At 43.0% G+C, this 12,856-nt stretch overlaps 1 protein-coding gene across 3 annotated transcripts in view; it reads right to left on the bottom strand.

The window, feature by feature from the left end:
* Nucleotides 1-8,555: 8,555 nt before the first annotated feature.
* The window catches only part of FAM135A (family with sequence similarity 135 member A), a 113,873-nt gene continuing 109,572 nt past the window's right edge, over nt 8,556-12,856 (bottom strand). For all 3 annotated transcript variants that reach the window (XM_066604345.1, XM_066604362.1, XM_066604353.1), the window contains one exon: nt 8,556-12,414. In XM_066604345.1, the coding sequence (XP_066460442.1) occupies nt 12,209-12,414 (206 nt within the window). In that variant the 3' untranslated portion in view covers nt 8,556-12,208. The remainder of the gene's footprint in view (nt 12,415-12,856) is intronic.

Here is a 12,856-nt window from a genome sequence, read left to right as displayed (position 1 = left end):
CAGCATAGAGACGATATTGAAAGCCAAATCTCCTGATCGTTTGTCCAATAGGGGCTGGGTAGATGGAGAAGAGGAGGGGGCTGAGGATCGAGCCCTGGCTAGGACATAGAAAGCAGAGGGTGGTGGTAAATGGTTTGTATTCTGATTCGGCCACCGTTTCTAGTGGGGTGCCACAGGGTTCAGTATTAGGCCCCATTCTGTTCAATATATTTATCAATACTCTTATAGAAGGACTACACAGTAAAATATCGATGTTTGCAGATGATACAAAATTATGCAACGGAGGACAATGTATGGCTGCAAATGGACCTAGATAAAATAGGGGCTTGGGTAGAAAATTTGCAAATGAAGTTCAATGTTGATAAATGTAAGGTTCTGCACATGGGCAGGAGAAACGGATGTCATCAATGTACACTAAATGGGGCACTGCTAGGGAAAAGTGATACGGAAAAAGACCTAGAGGTACTAGTGGATTGTAGACTAAACTGGAGTAACCAATGCCAGTCAGCTGCTGCAAAAGCTAATAAAGTCTTGGGGTTCATTAAAAGAGGTATAGGGGCGAAGGATGAGAACATTATTCTGCTGATAAATAAGGCACTTGTCAGGCCTCATATGGGGTATTGTGTACAGTTCTGGACACCGGTGCTCAGGAAAGATGTTGCAGTGCTTGAGGGGGCTCAAAGAAGGGCAACTAACTTAATAAATGGAATACCCAGATAAGCTCAAATTTGGGATTATTTACCCTGAATACACGGCTAAGGGGCGACCAAATAACTATGTATTACATTAGGGGACAATACAAGGATCTCTTCCATGATCTGTTTATACCCAGAACTGCGACGGTAACGAGAGGGCATCCTCTACGTCTAGGAAAGAAAATGTTATCACCAACACAGAAGGGGGTTCTTTACTGTAAGAGCAGTGAGACTGTGGAACTCTGCCTGAGGTGATGGCAAAATCGATAGAGGAGGTTAAGAGGGAACTAGACGTATTTTTAGAGCACTATGACATTACAGGATATAGACATTCAATAACCAGAAGGGTTATTGATCTGGAAATCTATGAACTGCCGGACTTGGAGTCAGGTGGGAAATTTTTAAATGTTGATCCAGGGATTGTTCTGACTGACTATATGGAGTCATGAAGGAATTTTTTTCCCCTAAAATGGGGTAAATTGGATTCTGCCTCATTGTTGTTTTTTTTTTGCCTTCCTCTGGATCAACCTTGGGGAGTTGAAACAGGCTAAATTGGATGGACATTTGTCTTTTTTCAGCCTAGCTTACTATTTCACAGTATACTTGAGACATTAAACTGTGTAAATAATAAAAACTTAAATTGAGGTGTTCTAAAACTTTTGAATGGTAATGTATTTTTAGTTTTAGCTCATTTTTTTCTTGCTAACCAATAAAGTGCTATTTTAGCATTGTGATTTTCTTTTACTAATGACGTTCATCCTGTGATATATACAATGCTATATTTTAATAAATTGAACTCAGCAATACCATTTTTTAATGTGGCTTTATTATTTTAGAAAAACTTTATAAAAGCTTATTTTTACTTTTTAAGTCCCCATATGGTACTTCAACTAGCAATCATCTGATCACATGTACAATATACTACAATGCATCAGTACTGCAGTATATCATACATTGAATGTGTTCCTATTAAGGCCTGACACAGGCCTAACTTTCTACCTACTTTAAATAGCAGAAATTACCACATTACCCTGACTGGTTCCCATCCTGCAGCCACCGAAACTCAGTGCCAGAGAGATCAGAATGCAGCTGTGGCAGACCGGGCAGCACCAAGCTGCTCCACTCTCTGCAGACAGAAGAGCCCTGTGACAGAAGCTACAAATGCTGATTGGTGAAGCAGCAGACTGACTGCTACTCCACCAATCAATAGTGCTTGCTATTACCAGATAGAAGTCGTAAGGGAGGGGGGGGATGCAAATCGTCTTGTGTTCTAACTTTTGCACCTCCGTACAGTGGCGATATCGGTGGTGCAGTTGACTCCCCCCAGCACACTGGTCCAGTAGGAGATGGAGGCCTGCATACCACAAAAAATGAAAAAAAGAAAACACCCCCCTCTTGCAAGTAGACACCCTAGCCTAGGCTCTAAATCTCCCAGTGCCTACTGGCAAATATGCCCATGTCTGCGATCCTCGTAAGTTAAAATGCCTCCTCTGTGACAAATTTTCTTAGGGCTCTTTTCTGTGCACTAGTTCCAGTGCTGGCCCTCTGGCCCCACTTAGTTATACTTCCCCCTCTGTGCCCCCAGTATTAGTGTGGCCCCAATTATAGTGCCCTCTCTACTGGGCCCCCATTCTGGAACTTCAATCAAATACTAGCAACGCAGTCCATCTATCTTCATCCTTCACATGCTACTTGGCAGACAGCACAGCTCTGTACGTAGGCTCCTCTCCTGTCTCCTGCTTTGAGTGCAGTGTGTCCGGAGCTAGGGGGAAGAATTTGTTTCAGTAAAGAAAATCAAACCAGCTCAGATCATGCCTGAACTTGAAGCCACATACAAAAACGAACCTGCTGATCTAGCGCACAGGAAATGCTAATTAAAATCTATATCTCTGTTGAAACAGATTAAAGTTACATCTTGATTGTCTGAAACATTTTTGAAAGTTCTTTGTGGGTCGCCAGTATGTGCATCTTTATATCTGTTTAAAAAATATATACAGTTAGGGCCAGAAATATTTGGACAGTAACACAATTTTCGCGAGTTGGGCTCTGCATGCCACCACATTGGATTTGAAATGAAGCCTCTACAACAGAATTCAAGTGCAGATTGTAACGTTTAATTTAAAGGGTTGAACAAAAATATCTGATAGAAAATGTAGGAATTGTACACATTTCTTTACAAACACTCCACATTTTAGGAGCTCAAAAGTAATTGGACAAATAAACATAACCCAAACAAAATATTTTTTTTTTAAATATTTTGTTGCGAATCCTTTGGAGGCAATCACTGCCTTAAGTCTGGAACCCATGGACATCACCAAACGCTGGGTTTCCTCCTTCTTAATGCTTTGCCAGGCCTTTACAGCCGCAGCCTTCAGGTCTTGCTTGTTTGTGGGTCTTTCCGTCTGAAGTCTGGATTTGAGCAAGTGAAATGCATGCTCAATTGGGTTAAGATCTGGTGATTGACTTGGCCCTTGCAGAATGTTCGACTTTTTTTGCACTCATGAACTCCTGGGTAGCTTTGGCTGTATGCTTGGGGTCATTGTCCATCTGTACTGTGAAGCGCCGTCCGATCAACTTTGCAGCATTTGGCTGAATCTGGGCTGAAAGTATATCCCGATACACTTCAGAATTCATCCGGCTACTCTTGTCTGCTGTTATGTCATCAATAAACACAAGTGACCCAGTGCCATTGAAAGCCATGCATGCCCATGCCATCACGTTGCCTCCACCATGTTTTACAGAGGATGTGGTGTGCCTTGGATCATGTGCCGTTCCCTTTCTTCTCCAAACTTTTTTCTTCCCATCATTCTGGTACAGGTTGATCTTTGTCTCATCTGTCCATAGAATACTTTTCCAGAACTGGGCTGGCTTCTTGAGGTGTTTTTCGGCAAATTTAACTCTGGCCTGTCTATTTTTGGAATTGATGAATGGTTTGCATCTAGATGTGAACCCTTTGTATTTACTTTCATGGAGTCTTCTCTTTACTGTTGACTTAGAGACAGATACACCTACTTCCCTGAGAGTGTTCTGGACTTCAGTTGATGTTGTAAACGGGTTCTTCTTCACCAAAGAAAGTATGCGGCGATCATCCACCACCGTTGTCTTCCGTGGACGCCCAGGCCTTTTTGAGTTCCCAAGCTCACCAGTGAATTCCTTTTTTCTCAGAATGTACCCGACTGTTGATTTTGCTACTCCAAGCATGTCTGCTATCTCTCTGATGGATTTTTTCTTTTTTTTTCAGCCTCAGGATGTTCTGCTTCACCTCAATTGAGAGTTCCTTTGACCGCATGTTGTCTGGTCACAGCAACAGCTTCCAAATCCAAAACCACACACCTGGAATCAACCCCAGACCTTTTAACTACTTAATTGATTACAGGTTAACGAGGGAGACGCCTTCTGAGTTAATTGCAGCCCTTAGAGTCCATTGTCCAATTACTTTTGGTCCCTTGAAAAAGAGGAGGCTATGCATTACAGAGCTATGATTCCTAAACCCTTTCTCCGATTTGGATGTGGAAACTCTCATATTGCAGCTGGGAGTGTGCACTTTCAGCCCATATTATATATAGAATTGTATTTCTGAACATGTTTTTGTAAACAGCTAAAATAACAAAACTTGTGTCACTGTCCAAATATTTCTGGCCCTAACTGTACATTTTAGTAAGCACCACCTGTGATCGGGATCATAAAGTTCATTTTGGGGGGAGCCTATGTAGAGTGCTGTGACGTCAGCGGCAGAGTCCCGGGTGAGGGATAAAGATAGAAGCTAGCATACCCACTGCAGTCTACTATTTGATTGGGTTAGGGAGTGGGGTGAGCGGATCTCCGGTGGAAGCGGGCATGCCCCTTGCCTCCAGGGTAAGTGGAGCAGCTGCCAAAATCCGGGGCTGTCCTGACAAATTCTAGAGGGTTGGGTTGAACATGTTCACATCCCATTGGAGCCCACTATCTAGCTGCTCTTCCTTTTCTACTAAAACACTGATAAAGTGCTGATAACGGGACAGTTGACCACTGCGGCTACTCACTCTCCAAATTGGGCCAATATTGGCAGCAGTAGTCAGATGGCACTGGGTGTTCCTGACATTATTGCTGGCTTGCTGAAGCAGGAAGTGAAGACCAGCAGAGGAACAGACAAGAATAATAATCTTTATTTGTATAGTGCCAACCTATTCTGCAGTGCTTTCAAGCATGGGATAAATGCAAACAATACAATGTGAGATACAATCAGCTTGAAACAATTGGCTTGGTACAGGAGGTACAAAAGGGGGGGGGGTGAGCAAGGCATGGGGGAACACAGGGCAGTAGACGATTTCATGTGGAAATCAGTTATTAGAAAGCAAACGGGGTGGGGCAATAAGTACGTGCAGGGCTAGAGGTCGTATGTGATAGGCAGGGTGGAAGGTGTGGGGAGCCATAGGGAGGGGTGGGGGACTAGGTCAGGGGATTTGGTATGCTTCCCTGAAGAGATGCGTTTTTAAGGCATGTCTGAAATTTCGTGCATTGGGAATTGTCCGGATGCCTTGGGGTAGAGCGTTCCAGAGGATGGGTGCTGCTCTGGTGAAGTCCTGCAGGCGAGCATGTGAGGTTCGTATTAGAGGGATATTTAGTCTGAGTAGGTTAGCGGATCGGAGTCAGCGGGCTGGGTGGTGTACTGATAGGAGGGAGGCGATGGCAGAATAGTAGTGTTGGAGTTTGGATGAGCTGAATATGGCTAATGTTTTGCCATCACTCTGAGCTGGGTTCAGGGCTGCATTAATTGGTGGTGCAGTCCTAGGCACAGAATCTAATGTGCCGCTTATTTGCAGTAGAGCTGCATTTGTCCTGGATTACACTGGCCATTTCATGCGTAGCAATTTTATGAAAATCACAGCAAAATCATGACGAAATACAGATAGTCCCCTACTTGCGAACATTTGACTTACGAATTTCGCAAGTTACGAACTATCTGTCCTGCACAGTATGATGTAATGCTATGGCATTACATCATACTGTGCAGGAACTGGGCAGGCTTCTATCAAGCCTGATAGAAGCCTGTCCGGTCACATCGCGGTTGCTGGGCCGCCGGGGGCCTTCTGAAAGGCCCTAGGGCTGTCTATGCAGAGCGCCTATCAAGCCGTGCGCTTGATGGGCACTCTGCATAGGCAGCCCTGGGGCCTTTCCGGAGGTCCCCGGCTGCCTAGCAACCGCACAACGTCCCGCGATCTCATCGTGGGACGCTGTACGGGCCCCCTGAACGTCGGGTGCCGGCTGTTTCTTACAGCGGGCACCTGGCGGCAGCAGTTCTGACGAGCCGCGCCGCCCGTCAGAACTGTTAACACTTTAAATACCGCTGTCAGAGCGGTATTTAAAGTGTTAACAGTTCTGACGGGCGGCGCGGCTCGTCAGAACTGCTGCCGCCGGGTGCCCACTGTAAAAACAGCCTGCACCCGACGTTGTATGGAGCGGGATCCACCCGCGATCCCGCTCCATACTACCATTTGTTCGACTTGCGAACAAAATGGACTTGCAAACAGGCTCCTGGAACGGAACCTGTTTGCAAGTTGGGGACTAACTGTAGCTATGGGTAAAGAAACCTATTGCATGTTAGTTATACCTATACCTGGGCACACATCATAAAAGGTGAGACACTGCACTTGCTTGTTAGCTCAGGTCAAGTTCACTAGTAAGTCCTATAGTATAGAGCCGTGCGGCGGAACACGTGGTCTTGCAGTTGTTCTCACAGCACGATGGGATTTATAGCTTCACAACAGGTATGGAACCACGGATTGCATAGCACTGTGCTTCATAGGAGTACAGACAAATAGTGGAAGTTGCTCACCTTCATGAGGTGTGCTCACTGCTCAAGTATAGATACAATTTTATAATATAGTGGTAAATTAGTGCCTAGGTGTACTTGCTGCTCCCCCTATATGACAGCAAACCTCTCACACGGGGTCTGCTAAGGCCCCTCGCACACCACCTTTCTTTCGGATACAGTTAAACACTGCACTGTTTTCTATGGTGTCGGACTATACCAAATAGCATCAGGCATACCTTGCAGACAAGTGCAGGCCTTCACCCTATTCTGTATCCCTTTTTTGTTCTAATGGAATTGTAGCTGCATACAAACATAAGGGTATACACTTGCATACCTGTGGCTGGCATGCATCCCTTTTTTGCAGTATACTTGTTTAAGGCGATATATTTGAAAAAGTGACAAACATTGGTGTGAACCTAGCCTAGTTTGGATGGCCATTGCTGTACACATTCCACTGATGAAAATACATTGTGTTCAGGTCTGTTCCACCATTATTTCATCGATAGTCTTGCTGGGCGGCATTTATAAACAATTTTTGACATGCTTCATATTAGAAAAATGGCAGAAAACTACACTAGGTTTAACCTGGCATTGTTTTTTGGCTTACAATGGATCTATTAACAAAGTTTATAGCTTGAACCCTAACCTTCCAGTATTGCTCATACTTCCCAACTTTGAAAAAGGCACATGATAAAAAATCTGAAAGGTGGTATATAAGGCGGTGCGCCTAATGCTCCACCCATTTATATAGAAGATATTCCCAACCTTTGACCAGACCCCCCCCCCCCCCCCAAATAAAATACAGACTCCATATAAAATACCCTGAAGAATTAGAAATCCCAGACCTCCTACATAAATAGCAGATTAATACAGCTCTCCAGCCCAGCTCCCCCTTACTGCATACCTGCAAATACTCCCGGCTACTGCAGGCTTCAGGATACTGGCTGCAGCAGCACCGGAGGAAGCTGCCAGAGAAACTGTTTTTGTAAAGTACTTGCTAACTTGAGTAAAGCTAAGTCTGTGTGAAAACGTCTTGGGTACCACAACCTCTTTGAAATATACCCACTCTCCTGGGTGCTGCTGCAGTCTCTCTTCCCTATATAATAGACCAGTAGTACAGATAAGGGAGAAGTGAAGGGACCTGTTAAAAACTTTGTATTGTGACCTAGTAGCTTTAGGTTAGGCTTTCATATAGGCAGGAAGCCCCCAAGCCTTTATGCTGCCCTGAGGTGGAGTGAAATGGTGCCCCCTCCCGCACAAAAAAACCCGCGCCAATATATAAGATATATATATTTGAATCATTGAGACTTGTCTGAAGCGAGTAACAATGCCATTAGTACTAGCCCCAATAGTAATAATGACCCTCTTAATAGTCCCAATAGTAGCAGTGCCCGGTTAGTGACACCCATAGTGCCTCAAGTAGTAATAGTGCCTCCTCTAGTAACAGTGACCCCCATAGTAGCCCCAGCAGTAACAGCGACCCCTTCCTTAGTGACCCCAGAATGAACAGTGTCTCCTGTAATGGACCTCCAACCAGCAGCAACCAGACAGCTTCAAGAATTTCACTCACTCTGATTGTAGTTGCACCGGTCCAGCGGCTGCTGATGTGATAACCCCTGACCTTACACCCTTGGGGTCTGCTGCACGATGTGCCTGAACACAGGCGCTGGGGGGGGGGTGTATCAGGGGTCATAGGCTGCCTACAGCGATACAGTAGAGGTGGCCACAGGATCGACGGACAGTGGAATACTTGTCAAGTTGCTGCTCGGGGCGGCTCATTGAGAATATAGCCATTTTTCTGTAATAGCCTGTGTGAGGGAGGATCGTGCTTTTACGCTTTGGGTCCTAGCCTACCTGCAAAACTGCAGCTCTAACAGTTGTATTCTCAGATAAATCACACATATTTTGGGTGGGACTTCTTGGTTCAGTTATCTGCCCTGAAGTTAGCCTATATATCCAATGATCTGAATAACCTCATGCTTCAACACATGCCTCTTTAGCGATGTTAAGAGCTATGACATGAATCCATCAAGAAATCTCCAAGACGTTAATAAAAACAACTCAGATTAAAAAAAAAAGAAAAGTGAAATATTTTATTGGGATGATCAAATCTCTAGTAGGATGTTAAAACGAATAATGATTTCACTTTTTTGATCACATTAAACCATAAACAGGATTATATCGCTACGCTCCATTTCAAAAATCAGCTTCAAAATGTTAAAAAAAGAAAACATACAAATGCAATTAAATTACAAAACAATTTTAAACACAAAGTAGACAATGGCAATATGTCCGCTGCTCCCACATGAGAAATACGCTAAAATCTACAGCTTCCTGTATAGGACAGACTTCCGATTGTTCCTATTCCTTATTGTTAAAGCCTTTGGCAAATTGCTGAACGAGTATTCCTACCGATGAGCTCTTCCTTGTGCTCTCCAATACTTACTAGATGTGCTCATATCACATCACCTTGATTAGGTGTCAGTGACGGATATCTACCTTAACGATGTCCGTGGAAATGAATGACATATTGTTTCCATCTTGTTTTGTGAATGGAGTGCCAAAGAGAAAAAAGAAAAAGAAGCAAACAAATGGGCACAAAGCAGCTGTTTAAAAGGAAGTATTGGGTGTATCCATTAAATCAGACCAGAACAATACTTCTAAAACATGCATGAATTTTACACATATTTATATTTAGACAAAAAGTCCCATAATTACAGTTCCTAAATACATAGCTCCCATCCTCAGTGCATTAAGTCCCAAAACACTAGCATGAAAATATTGTTCTCAAATGCTATTAAGCACCAATAGTGAGTCAACAGACCGCTAACATTCTTCAATATGAAAAAAAGACATTTTATCCAAATCACCAAAACAAGTTATTGTTCTGCACATTCTTCGTATTTACAATGCCACAAGAGTCCTACAACTGGTTCTGACAGGCCCATAGGAGTATTGCAGTAATGTTCGTCTTCTGACCGCGTCCGAGGGGACATGGGCCGTCTCATGGTGCTGATGATTGACAAGGCATCAATTACAAGAAAAACAAAAAGGTCTATTTCTGACTTTCCGATACATAATGTATCCGTGCTATATGCACGGTATTCAAAGGAGGCAGTTATTGAGTCAGGTCATGTATCCCCGACTATAGTCATCATCATCAGTCTACACCATAAAGTAGCTGCCATCACCCTGAATAGGCAACATTTACACTCGAAGATAAAAACTACACCGGATCAACATAAGTGGACAGGGATACGGCAGCGATCGTTTCCGTCTGCCGAGCCATAGATTGGATGCAGCAACAAGTGTTTCCAGTTTCAGATCCAAAAGGTTATTTTGTCATTCTACTTGCATTTAACATTATGAAGGCAAAAATCTGAAGATCTATCTTACATTAGTACCAGTACTCATCCTAGAAATGGATAATTGACAAAATGTACTAAAAAGACCAACTGGAGTTCATTTCTGTAAAGTAACAAAAAGTGAGGTGGATGGGTGACGACAGAACATATAATGGACCGACGTAGATAGACGGGAAACTGAAATATTCACCAGCTCTCAAGAATGGAAATAGATGGCCCTGTCTGACATCTCCCTTTATATAGCAGCTCCGGGAGTGAAACAGAGAAGGCTGGCAGTACCACAATACCTTTATGATGATTCTACAGGATATTACTGCTGTACCCGAATCTCAAACCATTAATAGGAAACGGACAGGATATTCTAATTTTAAAGGGCCACTCCGGTGATTTTATTTTTGTTTATTATATAACTATCCCGCCAGTAGATACAAGTCTTTTAGTATTACTTTGGAGTTATTGCTTTCTCTCTGAAACTTCCTAGAGTTGTCCCTCTTCAGGTGGATCATGTGATCTCATTTTGAGCCAGCATTATTCCTGTGTGATAACACTACATGGCCACAAAAACTCTTAATGGTGAGGTTGGGAATCCTATCACAGTTACTGCTGATGATTAGAAGCTCCCGTCACACAGTTATAACGAAGATAACAGCTCATCCTCGAGTGTATAATTATAGTCTATAGTTTGGTTAGGAGAATGCAGATGATAATGGCAGTGTCCTCTCAGCAAGCTGAGATGGTACAGGCTGGTCATGTGATGCTGTGTTAATGCATCATGGGAATGTTAGCAGAAAAATTGAGCATGGGTAAATCTCAGCATCAAGAAAGTGTCCGATAAGTATCAGACAGGAGGCTGCACTACTTGGAAGGGATTTCAATATACATAGGAAACGTCTGCAGTTTGACAGGCAATCAGGTGAGGGGGGCACAGATGGAAAAATGTGTTTATGCTGGAGTGGCCCTTTAATACCAATTTCCCCTGCAACTAGTGAAGGCATGCAATGGAATTATGGGTTAATCCTAGTAATAGGTCATCACTTTTTAAAATGGGAAAATTGCTTTAAGTTTATAATATACCCACATTGCTGGAATTCAGCACATGAACATCGCTGTCTAGATATGGGAAAGGGCCGCTGGGAACTCACCAACCAGGATAGATGAGACTAAAAAGGTGTCACAATAGTGCAGTTATACTATTAAAACTTCAACAAAACTTTGTCTCTACAGCTTAAAGTTAAAAACCATGGCAGCAGCTTTTACAGGCAGTTTTCGGTGTGTCCGGTTCTCTTCAATGGAGTCTAGAAAAACGCAATTTGACTACAACTAATGTGCAACATATGGCATATGTTACTGGAGAAAAACGGCAGTTGATTTCTACGGAGTGTGAATACTTTAGTCACTACTATGGGAACTATAGCATCATCATAAAAGCAATAGACGGTGCTGCCAAGCCCTGCCTCCAATAGGCAGATATACCCAACCACCACCATGATTATTCACTGCAGAAAAAAGACAATGTTAGTAAGTCTATGCCAAATAATCATAGAATTAGTGCAACATTTGTCTCCTTCTCAATGTCACCAATGGTCTTCAGTAGAGCACGTTCTGCAGGTGAATGGCATCAGGAATCATACAGGGTACATCATTAGCAGTCCTTAGAGCCTTATTTACAGAGCAAGCATGTCAGTAACTTTGGTACATGAAGGACAGCTCCGCACTGTCACGCTGGTTGAATCTGAACAGTAGTTACCGTGGCTCAGACAAATGGTCTTCATCAACCAGGCCTGCATCACACAAGCAATGAGTGTTTTACCAACGGAAATCAAGGTGTTAAACACAAGGAAAGAAATAATTTAAGACCATAACCTTTCATGACTGGAGGTGGAAAATGACATAGAACATGTACATCATCATGCGGTCAGGCCAGCTGACCGCACATACCTTGTCAGCCAACTTGTTGGGGTCTTTAAATAAGCAACGTTACTAACCTGACAGAAAGCATACACCAAGATAATGGCGCAGACTAAACTGCATGAAGGATCCATAAAAAACAGGACTTAAGAAGATTTAGAAATTTCATTAGAATCCATGCTGGAAAAAAGGATTTCAATCCCCAGAATCGGAGGAGGTGGCAAGTTTCTCCATAAATATAAATAACAAATCTACACTGCATCTGTACTCACAAACTGGATGAGATAAATTAGTTTCCAGTAAACAAAGAAAGGAGGAAAAAAAAGGAAAACCCAATAACCTATAAATATAGCTCAAAATACAATGGCAGCTAACACTTTATTACCACATACTTTGAGATTTATTGTCAATGAGGTATTACATAGATGTCTGGCAACGTCCTCGCTCTACTGGAAATATCGGAGGCCAGCAACCAGAAAGAACTTCTCCAAAAAGACTTCAGAGTCGAGAACCGCAATGTGGGCTGCTCGTCCGATAAGAGAATTCGCTGTGTTGGGTAGTGCGTGAATGACGTCGTATCGCACTAGATTGCAGTCTTTATTCTGCAGAACAGGTAAAAGGATGTTCTGGATCATCTCAGCATACACCGGTCCTAGAAGACACAAGAATGGGACTTGTCAGACAGTGACGGAATTCAGAACTGTCAAAATGGAACAAAAGGTTCCTGAAAATGGTTACAGGCAGGGATCAAAAAGAGCAAACTGTCTTTGTTACAACTGTGGGTCATGAAGTGAAGCATGTTTGACAGACCGGACCTGCTGCCCAGTTTACACCCAGCAGGCTATATTTATAAAAACATGCCTTAAAGTCATCTCGGACATCACCCAGCTGTATGTAGACCAACAATCCTCTACTTGACATATAGCTGTGTACTGTACTTAATACTCAGGGACCAGGTCATCTTTTTTTTTTTTTTTTTAATTCATTCAATATGTAGTTATCCCCAGTATATATACGTGAACTAGTGTTACTTTGATTATTCCTTATTGTCTGAATCTCCCTCAGATAGTCATAAGATCTCAATTCTACTTGGA

Source organism: Eleutherodactylus coqui, chromosome 1, assembly GCF_035609145.1.
Source record: "Eleutherodactylus coqui strain aEleCoq1 chromosome 1, aEleCoq1.hap1, whole genome shotgun sequence".
Taxonomy (NCBI): Eukaryota; Metazoa; Chordata; class Amphibia; order Anura; family Eleutherodactylidae; genus Eleutherodactylus; species Eleutherodactylus coqui.
This window is presented reverse-complemented; position numbering and strand designations above follow the sequence as displayed.